The 21,496-nt window shown below is 48.2% G+C and overlaps 1 protein-coding gene across 7 annotated transcripts in view; it reads left to right on the forward strand.

Moving 5' to 3' along the window:
- ARID1A (AT-rich interaction domain 1A) overlaps positions 1-21,496 on the forward strand; it is a 60,279-nt gene that overhangs the window by 15,179 nt on the left and 23,604 nt on the right. For 5 of the 7 annotated variants that reach the window (XM_061449940.1, XM_061449935.1, XM_061449936.1 and 2 more), the window contains 4 exons: positions 9,247-9,459; positions 10,152-10,613; positions 11,540-11,653; positions 17,023-17,160. In XM_061449940.1, the coding sequence (XP_061305924.1) occupies positions 9,247-9,459; positions 10,152-10,613; positions 11,540-11,653; positions 17,023-17,160 (927 nt within the window). The remainder of the gene's footprint in view (positions 1-9,246; positions 9,460-10,151; positions 10,614-11,539; positions 11,654-17,022; positions 17,161-21,496) is intronic. The other 2 variants (XM_061449937.1, XM_061449938.1) reach the window with 2 other exon arrangements.

The raw sequence follows: 21,496 nt of genomic DNA on the forward strand, positions 1-21,496 counted from the left end.
TAAAGCCTGATTTAATATTCAGGAAGGAAGTTTCCTTCAATCTTAAAAGGAACAGCACCTCACTACAGCTGTCACGTGTTCCTTGGGATCATCTCCCATGGAGCTCAGACACAGTTCTCTTTTCCTCTTGTTCAGATGTTGAGAAAGAGTCAAGAGTGGCATTTCAGAAACACTGGGGTCAGTTGGTTGAATGGTGTGTTTCTAAAGTGAGTGAAGTGTGGGAGTGAGGGGAGAGCTGGTTACCTGCTCTTGTGGGTAAGAGGAAATGAGGGGTTTGTCCTTACAGGTAAGTGGAGATACTGGAGGTGTTAGAGTTCACCCTGCGAAACAGCCAGCTGCTAATCTGACTCTGAATGTCTGAAAGCTTCACTAGTGTCCAGCTGCTGTGAAAGAATTGTAACCCTTAATTTTGACTGCACTGGATTCAGGCAGTGGTGTTTGTCAGCATCGCCTGCCGCTCTAAAACAACCCTGGAAGTAGTTGTCAGCTCCTGCTTCCACATCAGTGTCCGTCTGATACAGAAGGAAACTGATTGCCCAGGCAAGTGATCCGGGCTGGGCTGGGCTGTCAGATAGGGACATGGGGACAGCACTTGTTCTCCAGCCTGCTGCAGAGAGCTGGACCCAGCCTGGGCTTGGGCTCTTCCCTTCTCTCCCAAGGTGTTATTACGTTACGGTGTGCAGAAACAACGTGGATGTTCAGTTGTGTCATCAGTGTCTTGCTGGCAGAAGAGAGGTGGAAGGAAATGGAAATGAGTCCTCTGGTTGTTGCCTAATTCTGTGGTGTAGGGAATCCCCTGTGCTGTTTCCATGCAGATGTGCATCAAGCCTGCAGACGGGAAAGGTGTCCATGAAGCATCTCATGTGATGTTGCTTGGACAAGGGCACTGTGTGAGCCTGGCTGTGGGCAAGCTTCAGTCTGGGGCTAACCTGGCATATAAACAGAGCTAACTTTCCCCCTCTCACAGGTCCATGTCAGTGTTCACAGTGTAAATCCTGCTTCAGGTCCTTTTGTACTACAGCTTTTCCCAAGCCCAGGAAAAAGTCCTGTTAATGTGAGCGTGCATCTGCCTTTGAGTGTATCTTGAAGACTGCAGAAAACCAGCTGTATGTTGTCTCTAGATGTGACATTGGTCAGAATATTACATGGAGGGTCCTGAGGGACACCTAAACAATGTGGTGCGATAAGCACTGTGCCATGTGTCAGAGGGAACAACTGACTGAAGAAAGGAGCTGAAATCCAGAGCCTTGATAAGCTGGATTTGTTGAATTTGTTAAGGGGGGCTTAAAGTCAAGCTGGGAAGGAAAGATGAGATCAAGAAATGCCCTTGGTTTAAAAGCCAGGCCGGTTTGCCACCTTCCTGCCTTCCACCTTTTCAAAGTATAGAAACCCCTCAGAACCCTGCTTGTTCTTGGGCCTGAAAGCTGTACTGCTGTCGGGTTACTTCCAGTGGAGGTTTGAGGTGGGGCTCTCCCTTCACTTCCTACGGGATCACCTTCTGATTGACTTCTTTCAGGGATAAACTGTTCTATCATGATACAGCCTGTAAGCAAAACTCTGGTTGGTTTTAATCAATCTGAAGAGTATCAGTAAGAGTGGTGCTTAGGAAAGTCCTTTGAGATGTGTGGACTGGCCTCTTGCTGAGCAATGTTAATAGGGTAATTACTGAGCTGTGTTTAGCCAGGGAGATAGAGCTCACAGGAGAGGTGCTTGGAGAAAACTTCATCTTCTTTCCACGGGTGAAACTTTGTGTTCTGGGTTTACAGAAGATCTCCCCAAAGGAACTGGAGTAATAAATGCAGGAATGGGGCTGATCTTAAGTTTACAGCAGCTCCATATAGTTGGAAGCAGGTGACTGAAGTCATTCAGAAGATGTCCTGTTTTCCTTTGTGTGTGATGTTGATGTCATGAGCTTGTCCTGAGGGCTGAGTGTTAGCACGAGATGAGGGGAATAGAAAGTGGCTTGGGTCAAACTGACCTCCTGGAATAAGTGAGAGATCAAACCAGGCTCCCTGTAGTTGCAGAACTGAAACTGTTGAGCAGAGCTCAGTTACTTGAACACGATAGCAACCAATAACTTAATCCGTAGTGGCCATTGACAATGAGATGATGGTGATCCATCACCTCTTGGTTGTATATTCAAATCTAAGTTTGATTCTAGGATGTGTGGGAGTGAGGGGAGAGTTTCATTTCTCTGTAGCTTACATCCTGCAAGTTTAATCCTGAAACCAATCCTGAACTATATTCCATCAGCCAGGTTTTGGTACCTGGAGTGTGAGTGGGACCAGCCCAGCCTGTTTCATTATCAGGGTGCTTGTTCCCAAAGCGATGGGGACAGGCAGGGAAGGTCACTGGCTCAGGCTCACAGTGTTGTCCTGTGCATGGTGAAGGCTGAAGGAAGTTGGTGGATTTCTCAAGTTTAAATAGGGGAGGGGAGAAGAAAAAGGAAGTGCCCATGTTTGTGATGATGTGCTCGGTAAAACATGCTTGTCATTTAAACTTGGTACACTTCAGTGTAGTGTTTACCACGGGCTTTTCTATGTGTTCTGGTTTTGGGGGCATCTTTATCTGCTACAGGAGAGCCTTCCTCTTATCCTTAATTTCTCCTTAGCCTCTTCATCTCTCTTTAAAAGCAGAGCACCACAGGAAGAGAGGCAAGGAAGTATGACCCAGTGCACTGGCCTTCCAGAAGCTATAAAAGGCAGCGAGTTCAGGCTGGGATATTGACCTTAGCCCAGCCAGTTGCACCTTAAATAGATCAGATGAAAATGTCTCTCGCTGAAGATGAACACTGTTTGCTCATGAATAAGGGTGGTTGTCAGTTTGTGCTCATGTCTCAGCTTGAACCCTCTAGGCTGGTTATGAAGGAATTGGAGTCATGCGTGTGTGGAGTTTCAGAAACCCCAGACGGGCGTCAAAGTGTCTGAAGTGCAAACCAGAGGCATGAAAACTACCAGCTGAAAGTAGGGTTTGCTGTAGCATCTTGGCTGCCTCCTGGATGTCATTGTGATGTTGGTGTTCCAACCCCTTGCTCTTAGTTCCATCCTCTTGTGATGTCATGGCGTTGCCATGGGTGAATGATGCTGAAGGGAGCAACTCTCTGCTTGGGTTGGTCAGTCCATAGGTGGAAGTTGTTGAGCCTGGCTGGCTTTGGTGGGTCTGTGAGGCTTTTGTGCCAGCTTAGGACAGCCCCTCCTGGGCATTTCACACTCATTCATGAGTACTTGGGCCTTATGTGCAGGTACCATCACACCTAATATATGGTGAGTATGTTGAAAACTGGATTTGTCTTGATCACGGCATGGGTGGGCTTAGAGGTGGAGGCAGTGTGGATGGCAGGGTGTTAATGGTGTTGGAGGGTGGGACCTCAAAGACCTGACTCAGTGTTAGTGTCTTGTGGCAGCCTGAGCTCTTGGTAGCTCCAGAGGACGTGGCATGTACTAGACCTGGGAAAGGTCAGCACAACCTCTCCACTGTGATTAGAGATGCTGTTTAGAAACATTCATGTTAAGTTGATGAAGCCTCTTGGCACCCTTGTGATCAAGACAAAGTGTTTTCCCTGAGTGATGCTGCATTTGCCATGACTCCAAGGTGGATGTTCCCCTGCCTGGCTTGGCCTGGCTGGCGTTTCTCTGGCACTGGAGAACGGGCAGGGAAAGCTGCTTGTTTTGAACGCAGATCTTTCCCACGGGCCACTGTAGGTGTTACCAGCCTGTTAAGGTGAGGCTGTTGCTGATCTCCATACAGCTTGTTGATTTTGATTGCAGTGGCACAGAAGGGTTGAGGGAACACGGGTGGCTTTATTCTCTTGCCTGGTTTCAATGATTAAATCCAATATGACCATGATCCTTGTTGACTCATTCTTAGGGAAGACAACTCCCCTTTCCCAGCATTGTCCATCACTAATACAATCTCTATAGCCAACACGGCAGCGTGCTTTGTGACTTCACTGGTGCAGAGACTATTTGCCCTTGCCTTTGGGGTTAGAGACCCGAGGAAACAGCATGTTCTTCTACTGAGACCTAGTTTCTTCACTTCAGTAAGATCCCACCTGGATTCAGCCTTGGGAAGGCAAGCAGGTTGTTCTCTGAGCCCTCCGAACGGCAGTCAGCATCTCAGCATCTCCTCAGCTCGGTGACTTCCAGGCCCGCGGCACTCGGTGGTCCCCATGCTCCGGCCGTGGCAGGGGAGCAGCTGCCCCCTCTCCCTGAGCTCGCAGGGCCCGCTCGGGCCTGTCTTTGTACCGGCTCTCAGCAGCCAAACAATAGTTAGTGCTGGCGGGGCCATGTGGCTCATCACGTGCGCGCCGCTGCTTCTGCCGGGGTCTTTGCCCATCTGTTCTCAGCTCTTTCTGGGTTATCAGGCTCGGGTCCAAGTCCTCGCAGGCAGCCAGCTCCATGGCCAGAGATTATGAGCACTAACCTTCCTGGCAGGAGTGGTGTGGCTTTGCTTTTATGCAGATTAGCCATGTGCTCCTCGCTCCAAGGCGTTGCACAGGAAAAGCCGTTTCCTGTGTTTGCTTCTCGGTGGGCGGCTCCGGAGCCTTGTACCGGCCCGAGGCCGAGCCTTGTACACAGCGAGCAGGCTTGGGAGAGAGGGATTACAGCGTGCTGCCCCCCCTTCCCCTTCCACCTCCAGCGCTACGTCACCACAACACAACCACACGCGCGCTCATACTGTTGGTGTCATTCATTCAGTGCCAAGATTGCTTTAAAAAATTCCCTTGGCCCCAGTTCAAACAGGAGTACAGCTGGGATGTGTTAGATTTTAGGCAGTCTGCCCTCAATTTGAGATGAGTTATAAATAGCAGTGCCGACTTCCTTAACTACCACTCTCCGAGGTAAAATGCAGGTTAATGACTGTGGGAATCAATTAGGGCTTCTCCGGGTTAAACAGCCGGGAACGCTGCTGCTCAGTTTTGATCACAAACCCCACATCTAGGCAGGAAAAGACTGCGAATCCAAGGTGAGCACTTAGGGCTTTTAGTACTGGTTTTGTGGCTTTTCCAGTTTCTGGGGGCGGTTGTGGCCGATCCCCACGTTTGCCAATAATGGAATGACGCTGATTTGAAACTGGAGAGTTCTCTGCTTCCCCTTCTTCCTCTGGCGTAATAGAACACAAATGGAAGAAGGTAATGGGGAAAGTCAGGATTACATTTTTCTGTACAGCTGTGGAGGGTTTGGCTCTTGCTTCCAAAGTGGGATTTGCCTCTTTCCTTTCCTTGTTTTCCTGCTGGGACCATTAAGCGAGTCCCCTCCAACTGAACCAAACCGTTCTTTCAAGAGGCCAAACTTCTCTGCTGCTGGACAAAATCAGAAAGGAATTGTTTGTGGAATCCTCTTGTCTGCTTCAAAGCTCTTTTGATACTTGTTTTTTAAGGAAAACTCTGGCTTGTTGTTGAAGGAGAGCCGGTTTTCACAGTGCTGTTTCATTTTAGGGGTCTGACACATCCCTTACGCTACACATCCTGCTCCGGAAAGCTTTTGAACTCGGCAATTTAAGCTCTCTTTGGGCTTGCTGTTACTAGCTCTTGGTCTGGAAATACCTTACATTTTCTGGAGAGCTCAGCATTTCTCTGGAGCACCAGCTGCTTCCGCTACACACCGCTCTGCTTTGGAAAGTTCCACTGGTGACAGGGCTGTGTTTTGCCAAGTTTGGGTACTTAAGAGTGTTATAAAACAGCAGAGATAACGAGATTGAAGGGAGAATAGAAGCAATTTCTATGAATGCAAGGAGATGTTAGCAGGGGGTCTGGACTTCAGTGATCAAGGAGCAACACTTTCTCTCAATTATGTCTCTCTGTGGCAGGGCCTTTGCTTTTGAAGTGTAATCACAGTAATCTACTCCTGTGGTTTCCTATTGAAAGGATTTCCCATGTATCAGTCCAGAGAAGAATCTCCAGCCTTTTGCAGTCAGGGTTTGGTATTTCCTTATTTATCCTGAAGTGTTCTTGCAGGCGAACAGGCTTCCTCTTGCCTTACCCACCTTGTGTAACATGGGTGTACAAAGGAGCTGGGCAGCACCTCTGCTCCCCCCACAGCCTTCGCATGAGCTCTGGGATCGATCCATACTTCACTGCACTTCAGCTTAGACTGTGACTTACCCAAAAGGCTTGAGGGAGCAGATTTAGGCAGACTTCCTGATGGTAGGCTCTTTAAGCCAGAGCGATGCTGCTAAAACGAGTGCAGTTAAAGCCCCCGTTAGCAAAAGGGCTGTCTTTAACAGGAGATTTTGAAGGAAGAAACTATGTATCACAGCATTTGAGATGTACCCAGCAGCCCCAGAGGAGCACAAACCACCCTGTTGGTTTGCAACAGGTCGGGAATGTGTGTATGAGTTCCATCATTAGAGATTAATTGGCGTTTGCATATCTTCTGTTTATAGAATTGTATCTGTAAGGCTGTAATTTAGAGTGATGCTCTTCATGTTTGTTTTTAGCATCCTCTGTACGCTAGGGCCTTGTGGAAGAGCAGCAGCTCAGAGCAGCGCAGTTTGGAAGCACATCATGCACTCCTACGCTGAGCAATCAAGGTGACGACTTGGTCACATCCTGGAAATACGTTTGGGTTTTGTGTTTCGGGGTTTTTCTTTTCAATGGCTGCATAAACAGTTCCAAATGTTGCTTGAAGTTTTTGAACAGGCGTCATGCTTCCTGTAGGAGCCATGGAAAAGTGGATCTTCACCTTGTTCCTATCCTTCCTGAAGATACGGTTAGCTTTGTGGGTGACCACAGACAAGAAAATCTGTGCAGAGGAGGCAGCATGTGGTGTGTGTGTGTGTGTGTGTGTTTAAGATATAAAAAAAGCCAACAGAACATCCCTGAACAGGAATGTATTTGAGAAGCTGCCCTTGGTAGCGGGGCTGTGAAGGTGAGGTAGCAACTAGGAGGAAGCAAGTAACAAACAGAAAAGATGCTGAAACGTTCATTGAGTGTCTCCAAAGTTGCATTTGATCAGGTGGAAGGAAAGAGCTTTGTGTTTCAGGGGGTGGTGAGAGAGAGCTTTGACTTGTCAAAAGCCAGGGGCTGGGAAGCAGCTCCTGGTGGCACCGTTTTTACATACCAAAGAAGATACTGTGGGGAGGGAGAAAGATGTCAGTAATCTAAGGTGATACCCACAAGGCAAGACTTGCATTAGGGACAATTGCTTGAAAGATGTAAACACAATTTGCATCCGTTAGGGTGTATGGAGGCCCCACATGGGTGCTCCCATTCAGGAGGTATCCCTGTAGCTCTGAGGATTCAGACTACAGCCATCAAAAGCCTCTTTTTTATCCTGACCCTTTGAGTGTAAGCTCCTTTTTAGAGCATGGCTCAAAACCCTCTGTGGGCACACGGCATGGTCTGTGCTGTGTGGCCATTTGGGAGTACAGGGATCCAGGGCTTCTCCAGGCTTCCTGGTCTGAGGTCCAGCAGCCTCTCAATACGCTGTTGCTCCTCAGCAGCAGCATGGGTGATAACTTGAACATAAACCATAAAATGTGACTTTCGGAACTGTTTTAGTATCAGTATGGACAAAACTGGAAACATCCAGCGCAACTGAGCAGGGCATGGCATCTAAAACCTGCCTTGAGGGAGGGAATCCCACTGGTGCCATGCACGTGGTCATTGGTGAACAGCTTCCGTAGGATGGCAACACTGGTTTTGCAGGCACCAGTCTGAGGTGTCTGATGCTGAACTGGGATGGAGAAGGGGACTTGGACCTGGTTCTCGATTTATGCCATATTGATGCAAATTTGTCTCAGGGAGCCTGATTTCACTTGAGTGCGTTCACCCCCTTTACCAAACCTGGGGTGCTTTTCCTGCCGTCCACACTAAACTCCCTCCTGTGGCCCAGATCTGTTGCCCCACAAGAGTACCATTAACTCCCCGTCGTGTCCCTGCTTCTCTGGGCTTGGCATGGCCTCGGTGCTGTGTGGATGTGGCTTTGCTTTGGCAGGCAAGCCAGAGCAGACAGCTGGTCAAACAAATGTTTTCATGGTCTGTGTGTTGGGACTTCAAGCTGTGCTGGCTGGTGGGGCAGGGTTTTCTCCAGTGGAGCATGCTGCACAAACTTCGTTTTCCCTTAGGAAGGGTGGATTCTGCAGACATAACTAAAACCCTGTTCTGGTCTCCAGGGTTCTCTCTGGTTTCCAGCAGGAGCCGGCTTTGTGCGATACTTGCTTGTGCAGGCCTGTTGTGCCACTCCTCAAGCACCTGATCTCAGCAAGAGAGGGTGGATCTGTACAAATACCACCCTAGGGCTAGTTGCAGGAAGGAATGGTGTAATAGAGAGCCCATTGTCATGGTGATCTGGTGGAAAACATCTAATTGGTATTACTTAGGTCATCGGGAGATCAGCGGAACAATTCGTATTCAGTCTGAGCGATGGAGGTTAAAGACTGCGCCTGGGATTCATTTAGGAGGTCACTACAGCAGAGCAGTCCTTGCTTTAGTGTGGAAGGAGCACCTCTTAGGTAGCAAGACTCTTGTTTGGAGTTTGATAGCACTTCGAGAGCATTTGACTGACTGTTCTTATGGCTTGGCTCCAGGCAGGGGTAGTCTGAGGAAGTCCCAGGGAAGTTGCATTTGTTCTCTCGTCTCATCACGTCTGGGCTCAAACCCAGGGCCCCGTCTTTCAAAGCTGACAAATTCTGTTCTCATGCCTCCAGAGAAGTTTGATTTAGGACCCTTTCTTCTGCAAAGGCAGCACACACAAAGCACGTGTACAGGGGAAATACACAGAACTGGAACTGCAGGCTTGAATGCTGTGAATGTCAGTAGCACTGCCCGATATTAACACATCAGTATGGATTAACTGAAGTGTGTAAGTTAATAGCCTGTAGTGTTTTGGGAGACATTGTTACATGTGAAAGAAGCATTTACATTTTCAGCCTAAATGCACCTTGTTGTGGAATATCTGGATATTAAACTACTGCCTGCTATGGGAAAAGTCACTGCCACTGATAATTCGTCTTTCTTAATGATCCTTCCCCCTTTCTCTCCTGTCCTCTGGCCACGGGAGATACATCAGCATAAAATGACCTCTTCTCCTTGGGCTTGTTCTTTGTGTCTGTAGGTGTGAAAGGGCAGCAGGAATCCTGCCGTAGTTCAGAATGTGACTGTGGGGTTTAGCACCTGGGAAGAGGCAGATGAGCTGCTGCTTCCCTGTGCCAACCTGTTGAAGCTTTCTTCTGGGGACTGGGGAAGTTGTGAACGATTCCTGGATGTAGCTGGATGTGCATCATGTGTTGTGATTTGCTTTGCAGCCTTCGAGCCCAATGGATCAGATGGGGAAGATGAGGCCTCAGCCGTATGGAGGAAACAACCCTTACACACAACAACAGGGACCTCAGGCTGGGCCACAGCAAGGACATGGCTATCCAGGACAGCCCTATGGACCGCAAACTCCCCAGAGATACCCCATGGGAATGCAAAGCAGGACGCAAAGTACAATGGGCAGCATCTCATATGCACAGCAGGTAGAGCACCCAAGCTTCGGTAGTCTCTGTTCACAGCAGGGGCAGGCAGAAGAGCAGCAGAGTACTGTGTCTTCTGAAGGGATCACGTCAACCAGGTTGGAATTGGTTGCTTTGGGAAAATGGCATTTCTTCAGGCTATGTGTTGCACCACACCTGGATCCAGGTGTGACTGATGTACAAGGACCTGTGGAATCCTTGCTTCCAGGAGAGGCAATGCCACGGCACTGAACAAGGGACGAATAAATAGCAAGAGGAGTAAGATACTCTTTCTGCTGTGTTCTGTTAAAGACATGGCTGTTCTTTACAGAAAAAATGACTTCAGGTCAGTTTTGGCTCATGATATGATCCAGGTGGCTCCTGCTGGACTGTGTGCAGGACTGCTGAAAAGGCTGCCTTTTTCTGGAGCAAGCAGTCTTTCCTTTCAATGTTACTAATGTTGAAGGGTGGTCAAATAAGGATCCCTAAAAAGTTGGTTATGGTGCCTTATTAAAATGCTGTTACTGCCAAGAATGATGTCACACATGAATGGCTTCTGCTGTTCTCTGGGAAGTATCTAGGTAGTGGCATTTCCAGTATGTTCCCAGTCAGCTGCTCTGCACAGGTCTCTGAATTTTTAGTTCTTGAGCATAATCTTAGTTTGTGTGTGTAAAACAACCTTCATAACTGGTATAACTCTCTTTTTTTGTCTGTAGATTCCTCCTTATGGACAGCAGGGCCCCAGTGCATATGGGCAGCAAAGCCAGACTCCGTATTACAACCAGCAAAGCCCTCATCCCCAACAGCAGCAGCCTCCATACTCTCAGCAGCCTCCATCCCAGACCCCTCACTCTCAGCCTTCTTATCAGCAGCAGCAACAGCCTCAGTCTCAACCTCCACAGCTTCAGACATCGCAGCCTGCGTATTCCCAGCAGCAGTCCCAGCCTCCCCATCAGCAGTCCCCAACTCCATATCCTCAGCAGCAGTCCTCAGCCCAGCAGCATCAACAGAGTCAGCCTCCCTACTCCCAGCAGCAGTCCCAGTCGCCCTACCAGCAGCAGCAACAAACTCAGCAGACAGCTTCCTCGGCTCTTTCTCAGCAGTCATCTTCATACCCTCAGTCACAGCCGCAGCAGCAGCAGTCTGCATACTCCCAGCAACGCTTCCCTCCTCCTCAGGTAGGACGTCCTCTGCTTTGGTTCCTTCTCTGAGTGGTTTTTAACTTGGGCAGATCCTTTCCTTTGTGCATTAAAAGTCTGTTGAACACCACATCAGCAGGCTGGCTGGAATGATGACAGTAATAGGTGTGCTGCTTTTTCTGTCGTGTCTAGATCTGTATCCCTCACAGAGGGATGTTACGGTGGTGATACTGCAGTTTTGAAGACTAGTGTTGAGTAAATGCTGCTGATCGGCCACCCGAGTCTGAAGGATTTCAGAATGTAATAGTTTTCCCCTTGTGGCCTGTGGAAGTTCTCCAGGTGTTCTCCAGAGTTACTTGGTGTGGCACAAAAAGCAGCGCGACTCGTGGATTGTGAGGGAGCAGTTAGCTCTTACTTGTAAAACTTGGCTTTAGGGAGGAGACGTAAAGTGTCAAGCGTATGGAATTGCAGATCAAATCATGAAGCTGTTTCTTTATGTAAATTGTACTTCTCAGCAGGGCTTACTCTGGTAGTAGTTGTGTGAGAAGCTGGCAGGGACCTTTCAGCAAACATTGCAGTGAATCAAAGGTAGCTTTAGAGAAGTTGAAGATTGTCACTGACTTGCCTTGTTTGTGTAATGAAGCGCTTGGAGCTGTGGTAAGACGTTGGAAGATGAGGAAGCTAAGTGGGCAGCCACCCAGGACAGTCCCTGTTCTTCAGGATCCGTAATAAGGGAAAGCCAGAGTTGGTGTTTTGTCATGTTCTAGGTGTCTGCTGCAGTGTTTGTCCTCCTGCAGAGCCCTGTGCCTGGTTGCTTGTACTCTTTGCTGTCTGATTTCCTGGTTTGGGCAAATGTCACCAAGGGTGCAGAACTCTTCCACAATGTGAGAATTTACCAGAGTGATTCTGGCAGAGGCTTTATTTTATTCCCCTTTGTGGGTTTTTGGTGTTTCTTGATGTTTCAGGAGTTATCTCAAGACTCATTTGGGTCCCAGGCATCGTCTGCTCCCTCAATGGCTTCCAGTAAAGGGCAAGAAGATATGAACTTGAATCTTCAGTCCAGACCTTCTAGCCTGCCGGTGAGTGGTGAGCTGATCTAGAAGCGACTGGGGCGAGGGCAATCAGGAGCACAGCAGGATAAATTAGCACTGGTAGTATTCCACATGGAAATGGGAATGATGGAGGCTGCCTCTGCTTTTTACTAAGTCATTAGCTTCTGGCTTCCCACTGGAGATTAAATGTAATTTACAAAAGTAATGGATTTGAGAGTGAAGTTTAACCCTGAATCCTCTGGTCTGCGTGTTCCAGCTAAAAGATTGTATTTTGGAGCTTTCTGTTTGCAGTGCCTGAAGTACCTGTTAGAGCAAACCCCGACCTTCAGGGGGAAAGTGTCTCACTTGTATGTTATGTTCTTTTTCCTTCAGCCCACTGTTGTGCTGGTGGCTAAGAGCCTGGTTCCCTTTCTGTGTCATTGGATTCTTACACTGTTGATTTAAGCTTCTTTGCTCCAATCTGATTGAACAGTTGGGGGGAAAAAGCAAGTTTATTAGTACCTGGAGTGAGGAGGATCAGTCACAGATAGCTCCTTCCTTCACAGATGGAAAATTATATCTTCTTTTGCATTCTGGATCTGCTTGCTGAATGTACAGTGAGCTTGGGTATGAGATGGGTGCCTAGTGTTCCTGTAGCTTTTTGGACCAGATTTAACTTTGGGTCCAAACTTCATCAAGAAAACAGAGAAGGGTTAAAAGTTTAGATCAGTTTCCACATGTTGGTCTCTGCCTCTGACTTGGAGGCAAAGTTTTGAGCTGCTGAGTTTTGATTTACCTGGTTGCTTTCCTTGGAAATAGTAGGAAGTGAGTGAGCCTTCATTTCTTGTTGTTTAGCCACTGGCTAAATCAGGTTTCTAAGCTGCAGCTGGGTCGGTGTGAGGAGAGTGAGCTGTGTGTATAGCAAAGTTATTTTTGCCCTCAGCAATGAGAACAGCTTTGTTGGGAGCCCCTTGAAATAAATCCTTTGGATTGTGGGTACAAATTGTCACCCAAAATACAAAGTGATTCTAGTTCTGACCACCTAATGGGAGTAGTTGTGGGTTGTTTCTTTTTCCTTTCTTTTCCCTTTTATTTTTTCCCATTTTCTTTTTATCCTTTTGGACCCTGATTACAAAGATTTAATTTGTTCTGAGGCCTGGGGGGAAAAAAATCCTTTTAAATAGCATGTTTCTTTCCACTCTGCCTCTCCACAAGTTCTTCCATGTGACCCATCTCCTGGCAAAGACTGTAGGAAAAGTGAAGCCACTGAAGTAATTGAAGAAATTGCTGTAGCTGGGAACGGTGGGAAGTCCTGTTCAGTGGCATTGTTGATGGGGCCTTCCTGAATCCTACCAATCAGCGCCCTCTGACTCAGATTATAGGAATTAGTTGCTCTGCTTAGCAGAAGTGGCTCCTTCTCGGCACCAAGTGGGAGTTTGTTTTATACCTTGTGGTTAAAATGTATGTGGCCCCTTTCAAATGTTCCTTTTTCCCAAGCAGTTGAAGAAAAGGTAGCCATCTCTGCTGTAAGCATGAAGGAATTGCGTCCAGGTTTGAAGTATTAAATGTCCACCAGTTCCTCATCAGGGCCTTCAGAGATTTGCTGTAGGGTACAAAGAATGGGGTTAGCTCCTAGAATTGGCCAGCTCTAAAGCTTCTGTTTTGAACAGACTTTAATAGTCAGCTTGTTTCCCTGGCTGTATCACCAAATAATTTGCATTGAAGAAACGAAGCAGCCTTCAGCTTACCCAACCCCAGTGTGGTTTTGGGCCTTCTCTTTTTCAGTAGGCAAAAGTTAAACAAGGGAGCCCCCCTTGCAGAAACTCACCCTTGTTCTTGTATGTGCTTCCTAATGTGTCTCCTTGTTTAGGATCTTGTAGGACAAGAGCAGCATCCCTGTCTGTCAACTGGGAAATGCATCAGACAGTGATGCTGTGGACTGTTATAAAGGGAGGTCCTCCCAGGTGTATGGAAGCCAATTCTTTTGTTTCAGTGATCAGTCTCTTGCATGAAGTTTGGCCTGGGGATGCTTAGAAAGAAAAGAGCTACCTGGAAGGGTGCAATCAATTTCTTTTTATCTTCCTTATACTGCTCAGTTTGTCTGGTTTAGAAAGTTTTATCCTGCTCAGGAGGATTCCTAGATCCCTGTTTTGCCATTATGGATGACTTAGGGAAGCATAGTTAGTTTGTGGGCTTTTAATTTTTTGTGGAGTTCGGAGCCCTTTCCCAAGCCTCACTGGGGGCTGTGGAATAGCTCACTGGGCATCTTGGAATGAGGGTAAATCCTGCCAGGCATCATCTCGAATTAAACAGGGATCAGCTCCAGCAGGAAAAGGAGGTTGCAGCTTTTTAGGCTTTTGTGTACCCAGTGCCTTTACACATCAATATTGGACATCATTAATGTTGGAGTTGTAAGTTGTAAAGGGGGGAATATTTCTGTGGCTCATCCTATCAGTGTTGCGGTGTGTGGTCATCTCCTGGTTGGCGACATTGTCACATTGTTCAATTCCTGTGGCCTTGTTAAGGTCCACCACATTGATTGTCTTCCAGATACCCTCCTGACAATGGTTTTTGTGTCACTAACCAGACTTTTTCCTGCTGGTGTCGCTGTATTCAGCCCCCTGACAGCAGAAGAGTGAAATTACTGATTTCTCTAATGCTTTGTCTGTAAGTAGCAGAAGGTCTGGTGTTCTGTTTCGGCTTGCGGTATATGCTGTCCTGGTTTAGGTGTTTCCTGATTTGTTATTCTCTTTCTGAAGATGATACTTGCTGGTTTTGGGGGTGAATGCTCCTGCTAACTTGAACTCACTGATGCCTTTTGAAGAGGAATGCATCCACATGAGTGTCCTGTCTGTTACTCTTTTCCTGTAGCAGGCTAGGTGAAGAACTTCTCTGAAGAGTTTGCTGCTTCCCTAGGGAATCTCTGTCAGGATTGCAGCTCAAGTAAACTTAGCTTGCAACTGGGTATGGGAGAAATGTAGTCTTTTGTGTCTACGTGTAACAGAGGAATAGTAATCCTTAGTATAAATCTGTTTCTCCCAGGAGATTCCCTGGTCCCTTCTTCTTAGCAGAGGATTCTCCCTGGCAAGTCATATCCAGCTTATTCAGTCTCTTTTACCTTTGGAGGCTTGGATTCTGAGTCTGTAGGAATCACATATTTCCAGCTACTAATTGCCTTCTGCTTAGACATGGAAGGTGCTGGTAGCAAGTACAGGGGGAGCAAATAGGATGCTGGGACATCCATTTGGGTTTGGATTGCAAACGAGTTCTTTTGCAAAGTTCTCTGGAGTTTTAGGCTCATTGTGAGGAATTTTGTGTCTTGTTATGGAATATGCAACAGATTGTTGTCTTGTCTCAAACTGCGTCTGATGGGCTGCCTTGAAGGAGTTGAATGCAAGTTTCTGATGGCTTTGAGGTGGAGGAGGAGTAGAGCATCCAGACAGTGGTTTTCACACCGGGCTGTTTATACCTTCCCAACCGCAGAAGTTGGTATCTGTGGTGTTGGGACTTCCAGCTTGGCCCTAAAAGTCATTTATAGAACAAAACTGATTTGATACCATTATGTATTGGTTTGTATTTGCTTTTCACTGGACCTTCTGGGATTTCTTCAGTGAAGCTTTCCTATCAGTGCAAACCAGAACATTTGTGAGAGGCATTGTTTCCATAGGAGAGGTTCTGCGTGGGGTAGGAAGTGTGGCCAAACCAGGAGGGACAGACAGTGGCAAGGTTTTGGAGCTCCCAACAGCAAAGCTGTGTTTGAGCTCCAGTTGAGTTGCAGTGAATACATCACGAAGCAAACTGGGGCAGGTTTCAGAGCTCCCACCCTGCAATGTCCTTGTTTTCTTTTGGTCAGTGTACTGCACAGGCAGAAGGAGAAACCCCTTCCCTATTGTGGGCAACTTCTTTTCAGCTTGGTGTGGAGTGGGAGTTGTTTTAATCTCTGTATTTTGCATTATTGGGAGACCTGTTTTGTTTGTTCAGCTGCGTCTCACTTGGGTTCATCTCTGACTTTAGAGCTGAACAGTGGCAGAAAGGAATATAACCAACTGGAAACCAATTCCTGATCCTGTTCAACTCTGGAATGCACATCCTGGTCTTCGGTCTTTGCAGTATGGATTTAGGAGAATCAGGTTTCGTGGGGAGGGGAGAGGGATGAGGCTGCAGAGTTGAGGCCGTTGCAGAAAGACCCTGCAGTGAATATCTCCCCATCAGTTGGGGGGGACTTTTTTGCCTTTCTTAAGTGGTTTCTGAATGTGGGTGCTGGATGTTGTCACAGAAGCACCATTTGGATGTTTTGTTCTTACCAAGTGGTTCATTTCAGCTTGTACTCTGGAGGTGCTTCAAGTGCAATAAAGTTGAGCTGTGTCAGCTGTGTCCCCTGACCTGGAAATGATCACTGCAACAGGCTGAAATGCAGCACAAAATTGTCTCAGAGCTGCTGTGGATGGGAAGGAAGGTGCAGCCCAAGAAGTGAACTCTTTGGGCTTAAAATGAATCATTTTGTCAATTTTTTGAGGGGAAAAGAACCTTTTCTAGATGGATCTGATGGTCACTTCAAGCTCTTTTTCCATACGGGACTTCCTGCTTCTGTTTGGTTTGTTATTTGGCCTTTTGAGCTCGTCTTATTGCTTGCCTTAAGAGAGGGATTAGTGGTGTGTGCATTTCAAAGCAGGATAGTTGCATGCTGTGGTGCTTGGGGATCACAGTTGGATGTGCAGGTAAACACAGGAGGACCTGGAGGCTTGCCCCGAGGAGCACAATACCTGAAACACTGGTACGAGAGAGCTCTGTGCATTTCAGTTTATGCTGATATGAAGGTTTCTGTCCCAAGTTATGATAATGCAGGGAGTTGAAACGTGTCCTTTTCCTGACCAAGGGTTGTTGGTGTGCGACTGTGGCACCGTTTCTGCGGGGGTTTTGAGGAGGTGATGCCTTTATGAAGAAACCTTTTTATTTTGCTAACAGTGGAGAGCATGGAGCACTGCCTCCAGAGCTGCCCTCGTCTTCCAGCCACTCCAGGGACGTGTTTCACTCCTCTGACCTGCTTCTCAGTGTTGCCAAGCTATTTGTCCATGTGGCAATTCTCTCTCCTCCCACCCCTCTTCCTCCAGCCTGGAACTGAGCTAATCTGACCCCAGTGCTCAGGAGGAACCTCCCCATCCCGGGCTGCATCACCCAGGCTCTGGGCTGCATGGAACCCTCCACCTTCACAGCCAACAAAGTCCCTTTAGAGCTGCTGCTGCTTCACAGAGCTGCTGATGCAGCTTCGCAGGAGCCTGCGCTGGCAGTGGGTTGTGCTATGCTCGATGCCGGGCTCGTTTCCTGTTTCTATTCTGGTCGAGAGCAGCTCAGCTCTGCTTCCTGCCTGCACGCCTCGCACAGATTCCCCCCTAACCCCCAGCCTTTCGTTTTCTCAGGAGCGATTTCAGTTACGGACCCAAGTGAAAGAGGAGACGGCGAGCTCCGTGCGGAGGCAGGCGGCAGGGACAGCTCGCAGCTTGCTCGGGAGAGGATGGTGTCTTGGTCTGCTATACCCGGCCGGAGTGACTAGGCGGGTCAGTGTTTAAATAGGAAATTGCTGTAGGATGACCAGTTCTGGTCTTGGGTCCTGAACAATAGCTTGTGCTCCGTCGCAGGCATCCCCTTGTGCTGCTGCAGCCTCAGCATCCAGGGCTGCTCCTTGCACCGTGACTGCTGAGGTGTGCGCTGCACAGGGTGACCCCTCCACAAGCTCCTCTTTGTTGTAGGGCAGGGAAATGAGTTTTTCACTTCCTTTTTGCTGCTGATTTGGTGTTATTGCAGACCCTTTAAAACGTGCGGAAGCCTCTTGTGAGTCTGATGTTGGACATACTCATCCTCATCCCTTTGCACCAAAACTTAACCTACCAGAGGTCTTGCACCATGCAGGGGAGGGAGGGTCCCTGTTGGTGTGACCTTCCTCTGCTGCATGGAGTGGTTGCAGGGGTGAATGAAGGTGTTCAACTCTGGCTGACAGCTCCGCACGCGTTTTAAACCCTGCCACACATGAGCTTTCAGTTTACAGGAATCATTTTCCTGTTCATGTCCTTCTGGCATGCTGGATTGACTTGTCTTGGAGACAAGCACATCATAAGTGCTGTGGAGAAAACCATTTCCACATGGGGCTCGAATGTGGGGCATGGCAAGGGCCAAGGGCTTGGTCTACCCTGCTCCCTTCCTGCAGCCATGCTGCTCGGATGGGCTTGTGCCCACCCCTTTTGGGGACAGGGTTTGCTCTGCGCTGTGATTTAAAATGAGGTCCTGGAACGTGGAGGAGGAGTTGTGTGTTTGGGTTTCAGTTTTGAGTTAGGCCTTACCCAGGGAAACAGAACCCTCTGTTTAAAGAAAAAAAGAAGAGAAAAAGAATTTCCTGAAGTGCCAAGGAGCGACATCTCTAGGAATGGAGTGCTCTGGCACCCTGACCCCAGGGTAGCACCGAGCGTACGTCAGCGTCTGGCCTGGGCCAGGTTTCCATGGTTATGTTACCTCTTCCATGCACGCTCGCTGCTCTGAGTCAGGCCAAGAGCAGAATTTCCTTGACTCTTTCCAAATGTGTCTCCAGTCTCTCTGTCCCATCCAGGCCAGCAGTACCTGGGCTCGGGTCTGGTATTGCAGACAGGCATTGGGCTGGAAGTGGCTGTGTCCAAGGGCTCATGTAGGCCCTTGTGTCACTCCGTTGCTGCTTCCCCAGAGTAACTGTGAACTTTGGGACTTTGAGCTGTCTCTTGAACAGCTTCTTCTAGCGAGAGGACAAGCTGGATGCATGAGGCTTGCAAATACCTGATACCTTAGAAATCTCCTCTCCTAAAATCTTCCTTCCTTCTGCTTTTTTAGCAATTGATCCTGACATTTGTAATTGTTCCGAATAACAAAAGCTGAGTGGTCTTAAAATGCAAAATATCCTCCTGAAGAGGAGCCTTTTTAATATTTGAATTATTTCAGACTCCTGCCTTTGCTGCATTTCTTTGCCCACCCTAACTCGTGTGGTTGGCATGGTGGCATAATCACATGCTGAGATGACTAAATGCTGTGGAGTCTAAATTGAACACATCGGAGACTGGAAAGCGCCTTCCAGAGGAAGCACTGCTGGAGAATTGGAATATCCTTATGGCTGGCAATAGGAGGGTAGCTTCCTGCCTCTGACGTGACTTAGCGTTTTAGATGAGCTGGGGTTTGTCTTCACGCTGAAGGAGAGTACTTAAAAACCTCTGCAAGACAAACTAAAGCTCTTTAAATAAAAGGGTTGGAGTTTGTCATGTGAGACCCACACTGGTTTCTCAGCCTTTTTCATAGATAGGATTGACTTGTAGGTCTCACTCCCCCTGCATCCCCAACACCTTCAGTGTTGCTGAGAGCATCTGCTGCTGCTCATTGTGCTTGGGGCCCTCTGTGCTTCTTTCCATGCTTATGAGGGTGCTGAGGCGCTGGCACAGGGTGCCCAGAGAAGCTGTGGCTGCCCCATCCCTGGCAGTGTTCAAGGCCAGGCTGGAGCAAGCTGCTCTAGTGGGAGGTGTCCCTGCCCGTGGCAGGGGGTTGGAACTGGATGAGCTTTAGGGTCCCTTCAACCCAAACCAGGCTGGGATTCTTTCCTGCAGCTTGTTCTAGGGTCGTTGTTAAATGTTGAAGCTGGAGGTTTTATCCTTTGTGTGGCAAAGTTGCTGTGGCAACTTCTGTGTTAGCTGAAGTGACACTGCTCTGTCAATCAAAACTTGAGCATTTACCACTGCTGCTTGGAACAGTTCATGGTGCATCAGTGTCTACATAGACCTGGCAGTGCTTTTTAGAGGCTGAGCAGTTTTCAAAGGGTTAAATTGGAAACACTTCTGGAGAGTTTTGCTGCTGCGTTTCCCAGGGTAAGGGCTCAGCACCGGAATGGGAATGGTGGCCTTCCACAGGGGAAGTTTTCCCTTCAGCGACATCTTGTTTTGCGGATGAATCACGTTGCTCCTTCTCTACTTTGTGCTGCAAGCTCAGCTTTTGAAGCTCTCCTCTCCAAAGACCGAGAATAAAGCTGTTGTTAGTGTGCTGGGTGTTTGGAGGGGGAGGAAAGCCCCTTTGACATGTGTGTGTCCCTCGTTCCATGTAATGCTGTTTGGAGGGGGAAGCAAAGGAGGGGGGCACAGGGCAGGAGCAGTAGATGTGATTAAAGCTCCTGCCGAGTAGATCTGTGGGAGTGGAGTATCGACCTCTGCGAAATCAATGGCTGCTGCGGTAGCAGCGCCGGCTGTTCCACAAGGGCTCCCGTTGCAGGAATGTAGTAAAGCCTGCAGCACTCCCCGTGGCTGACGTCCTCCCCTCCTGATTTTGTCCCTGCTTTCTGCCAAACAGCCGGGCTCACCTGGATTTCCTGAGCTGGGTTAGAGCAGCAGCTGGTTTTGTGCAGTGAGAGTACAATTTCTGGTGTGCCTCTGAGCCCCTCCTCCTGACAGCCTCCTTGCTGAATGCTCTTTTCCCTGCAGTGCAGCTACAGCCAGCGGCTTCCACCAGTTCATCTAAAGCCAGCCAGGAAGAATGAGCTTTTCAGCTTCTTTTTTAGCAAGGAAACTGAACGAATCTCTCCTGCGTGTTCTGGTCCCCATCTTAGGTTTGTAATTGTCAGCACTGATGCCTGAGAGCAGCTTAAACCTCTGCTAAGGGAAGGGGATATGGGCTCTAGCTAGCAGAGCAGAAGCCTTGGTCATGTTGCCTTCCTGGTGTTTGAGTGGGCAGGTGGTTTCTTCCTTGAAGTAGTAAAAGTCTGAACATTTACTACCTTTACCTAAGGACTGCTTGGGTGAGAAGTGGCATTCAGTAGGCCTCAAAGGTCCAGTTGCTTGCTTAGTTTTGTAACCAGGATCTTTGGTTCCAGCTGAGTTTGCCACAGAACCTGACAACTGTCTACAGTTTGTGGTTGCTTCCATGTGATCCTTGCAAAGAGCAGAGGTTGAGCTTCCAGGGATGTATCTGAGGGGCCAAACCCAGTGATTTCATTGCATAATTAAATCCCTTTGTTCCTTCTGGTTGCTGATGAGGTCCCATTTTGAAGGGTGATAGAAGAGAAGAGGCAAGGCCGTGAGTTTAAAAGCTTTCCTGAAACATGGAAGTGTACTGTGCAGCCCACGCTGGCATGGCAGTGGTCTTTCTTTGGGTATTCCCTGATTCTTATGCCTGGAGAAAGTCATCTTTCCCTGTTAAACTAAAAAAAACCCACTTCTCAGTGCCTCAGACCTATATGGCAGTGGAGGAGAGCTGTATGTGACCAAGGGGGATACCAGCTTGTATTGCTAGGCTTTGGTTATGTTGGATTAGTCTTCAGTCATCTGGAGTAGCTGGAGCACGTGGATGAGCACGCTTCCCACATGTGTGTGAACACAAAATCCTTAACAGGTAAAATGGCAGCTTCAAAAGGTGTAAGTTTGGTTTCTGCCCCACTCTTCCCAAAGTCTAACTTTGAACGGGATGTTAACAAACAGCATCTTCCACTTCGCTCTCGATTCCAGCAATGTTCTTCTAGAAGCAGTGAGAGGTTTTACTGGAGAGACATCTTGCACGATTCCTTCTTCATCCCCTTTGTCTGTTGTCCAGCCCATCTGCACACCAAGAATGATGATCATCTAGAAGGTGCTTTTGGTGCTGTAAAGATGGACTTCTTATCTTCTCCACAATCGCTGATGGTAGAACAGCAGAGCAAGGCGAGTGGTGGGCATCCCTTTAACAGGTTGTGTGGTTTTGGGGTAGGACAGGACTCGGAGATGTGCTTTGCCTTTGGAATAGTTTGCTTTCATGGTGATGGTAAATGGTTGCAGTCCCACCCCCCTGGTTCAGTGAGCCGAGAGCTGGTGCTTGGTGGGTTTCCTCTTGGTGGTTGATGTGTGTTGATGGATTTTGTCAGGG

This window comes from Pezoporus flaviventris, unplaced genomic scaffold (genome assembly GCF_033815535.1).
Source record: "Pezoporus flaviventris isolate CSIRO_AGI_PZ_B2104156 unplaced genomic scaffold, CSIRO_AGI_Pfla_v1 ptg000008l, whole genome shotgun sequence".
Classification (NCBI taxonomy): Eukaryota; Metazoa; Chordata; class Aves; order Psittaciformes; family Psittacidae; genus Pezoporus; species Pezoporus flaviventris.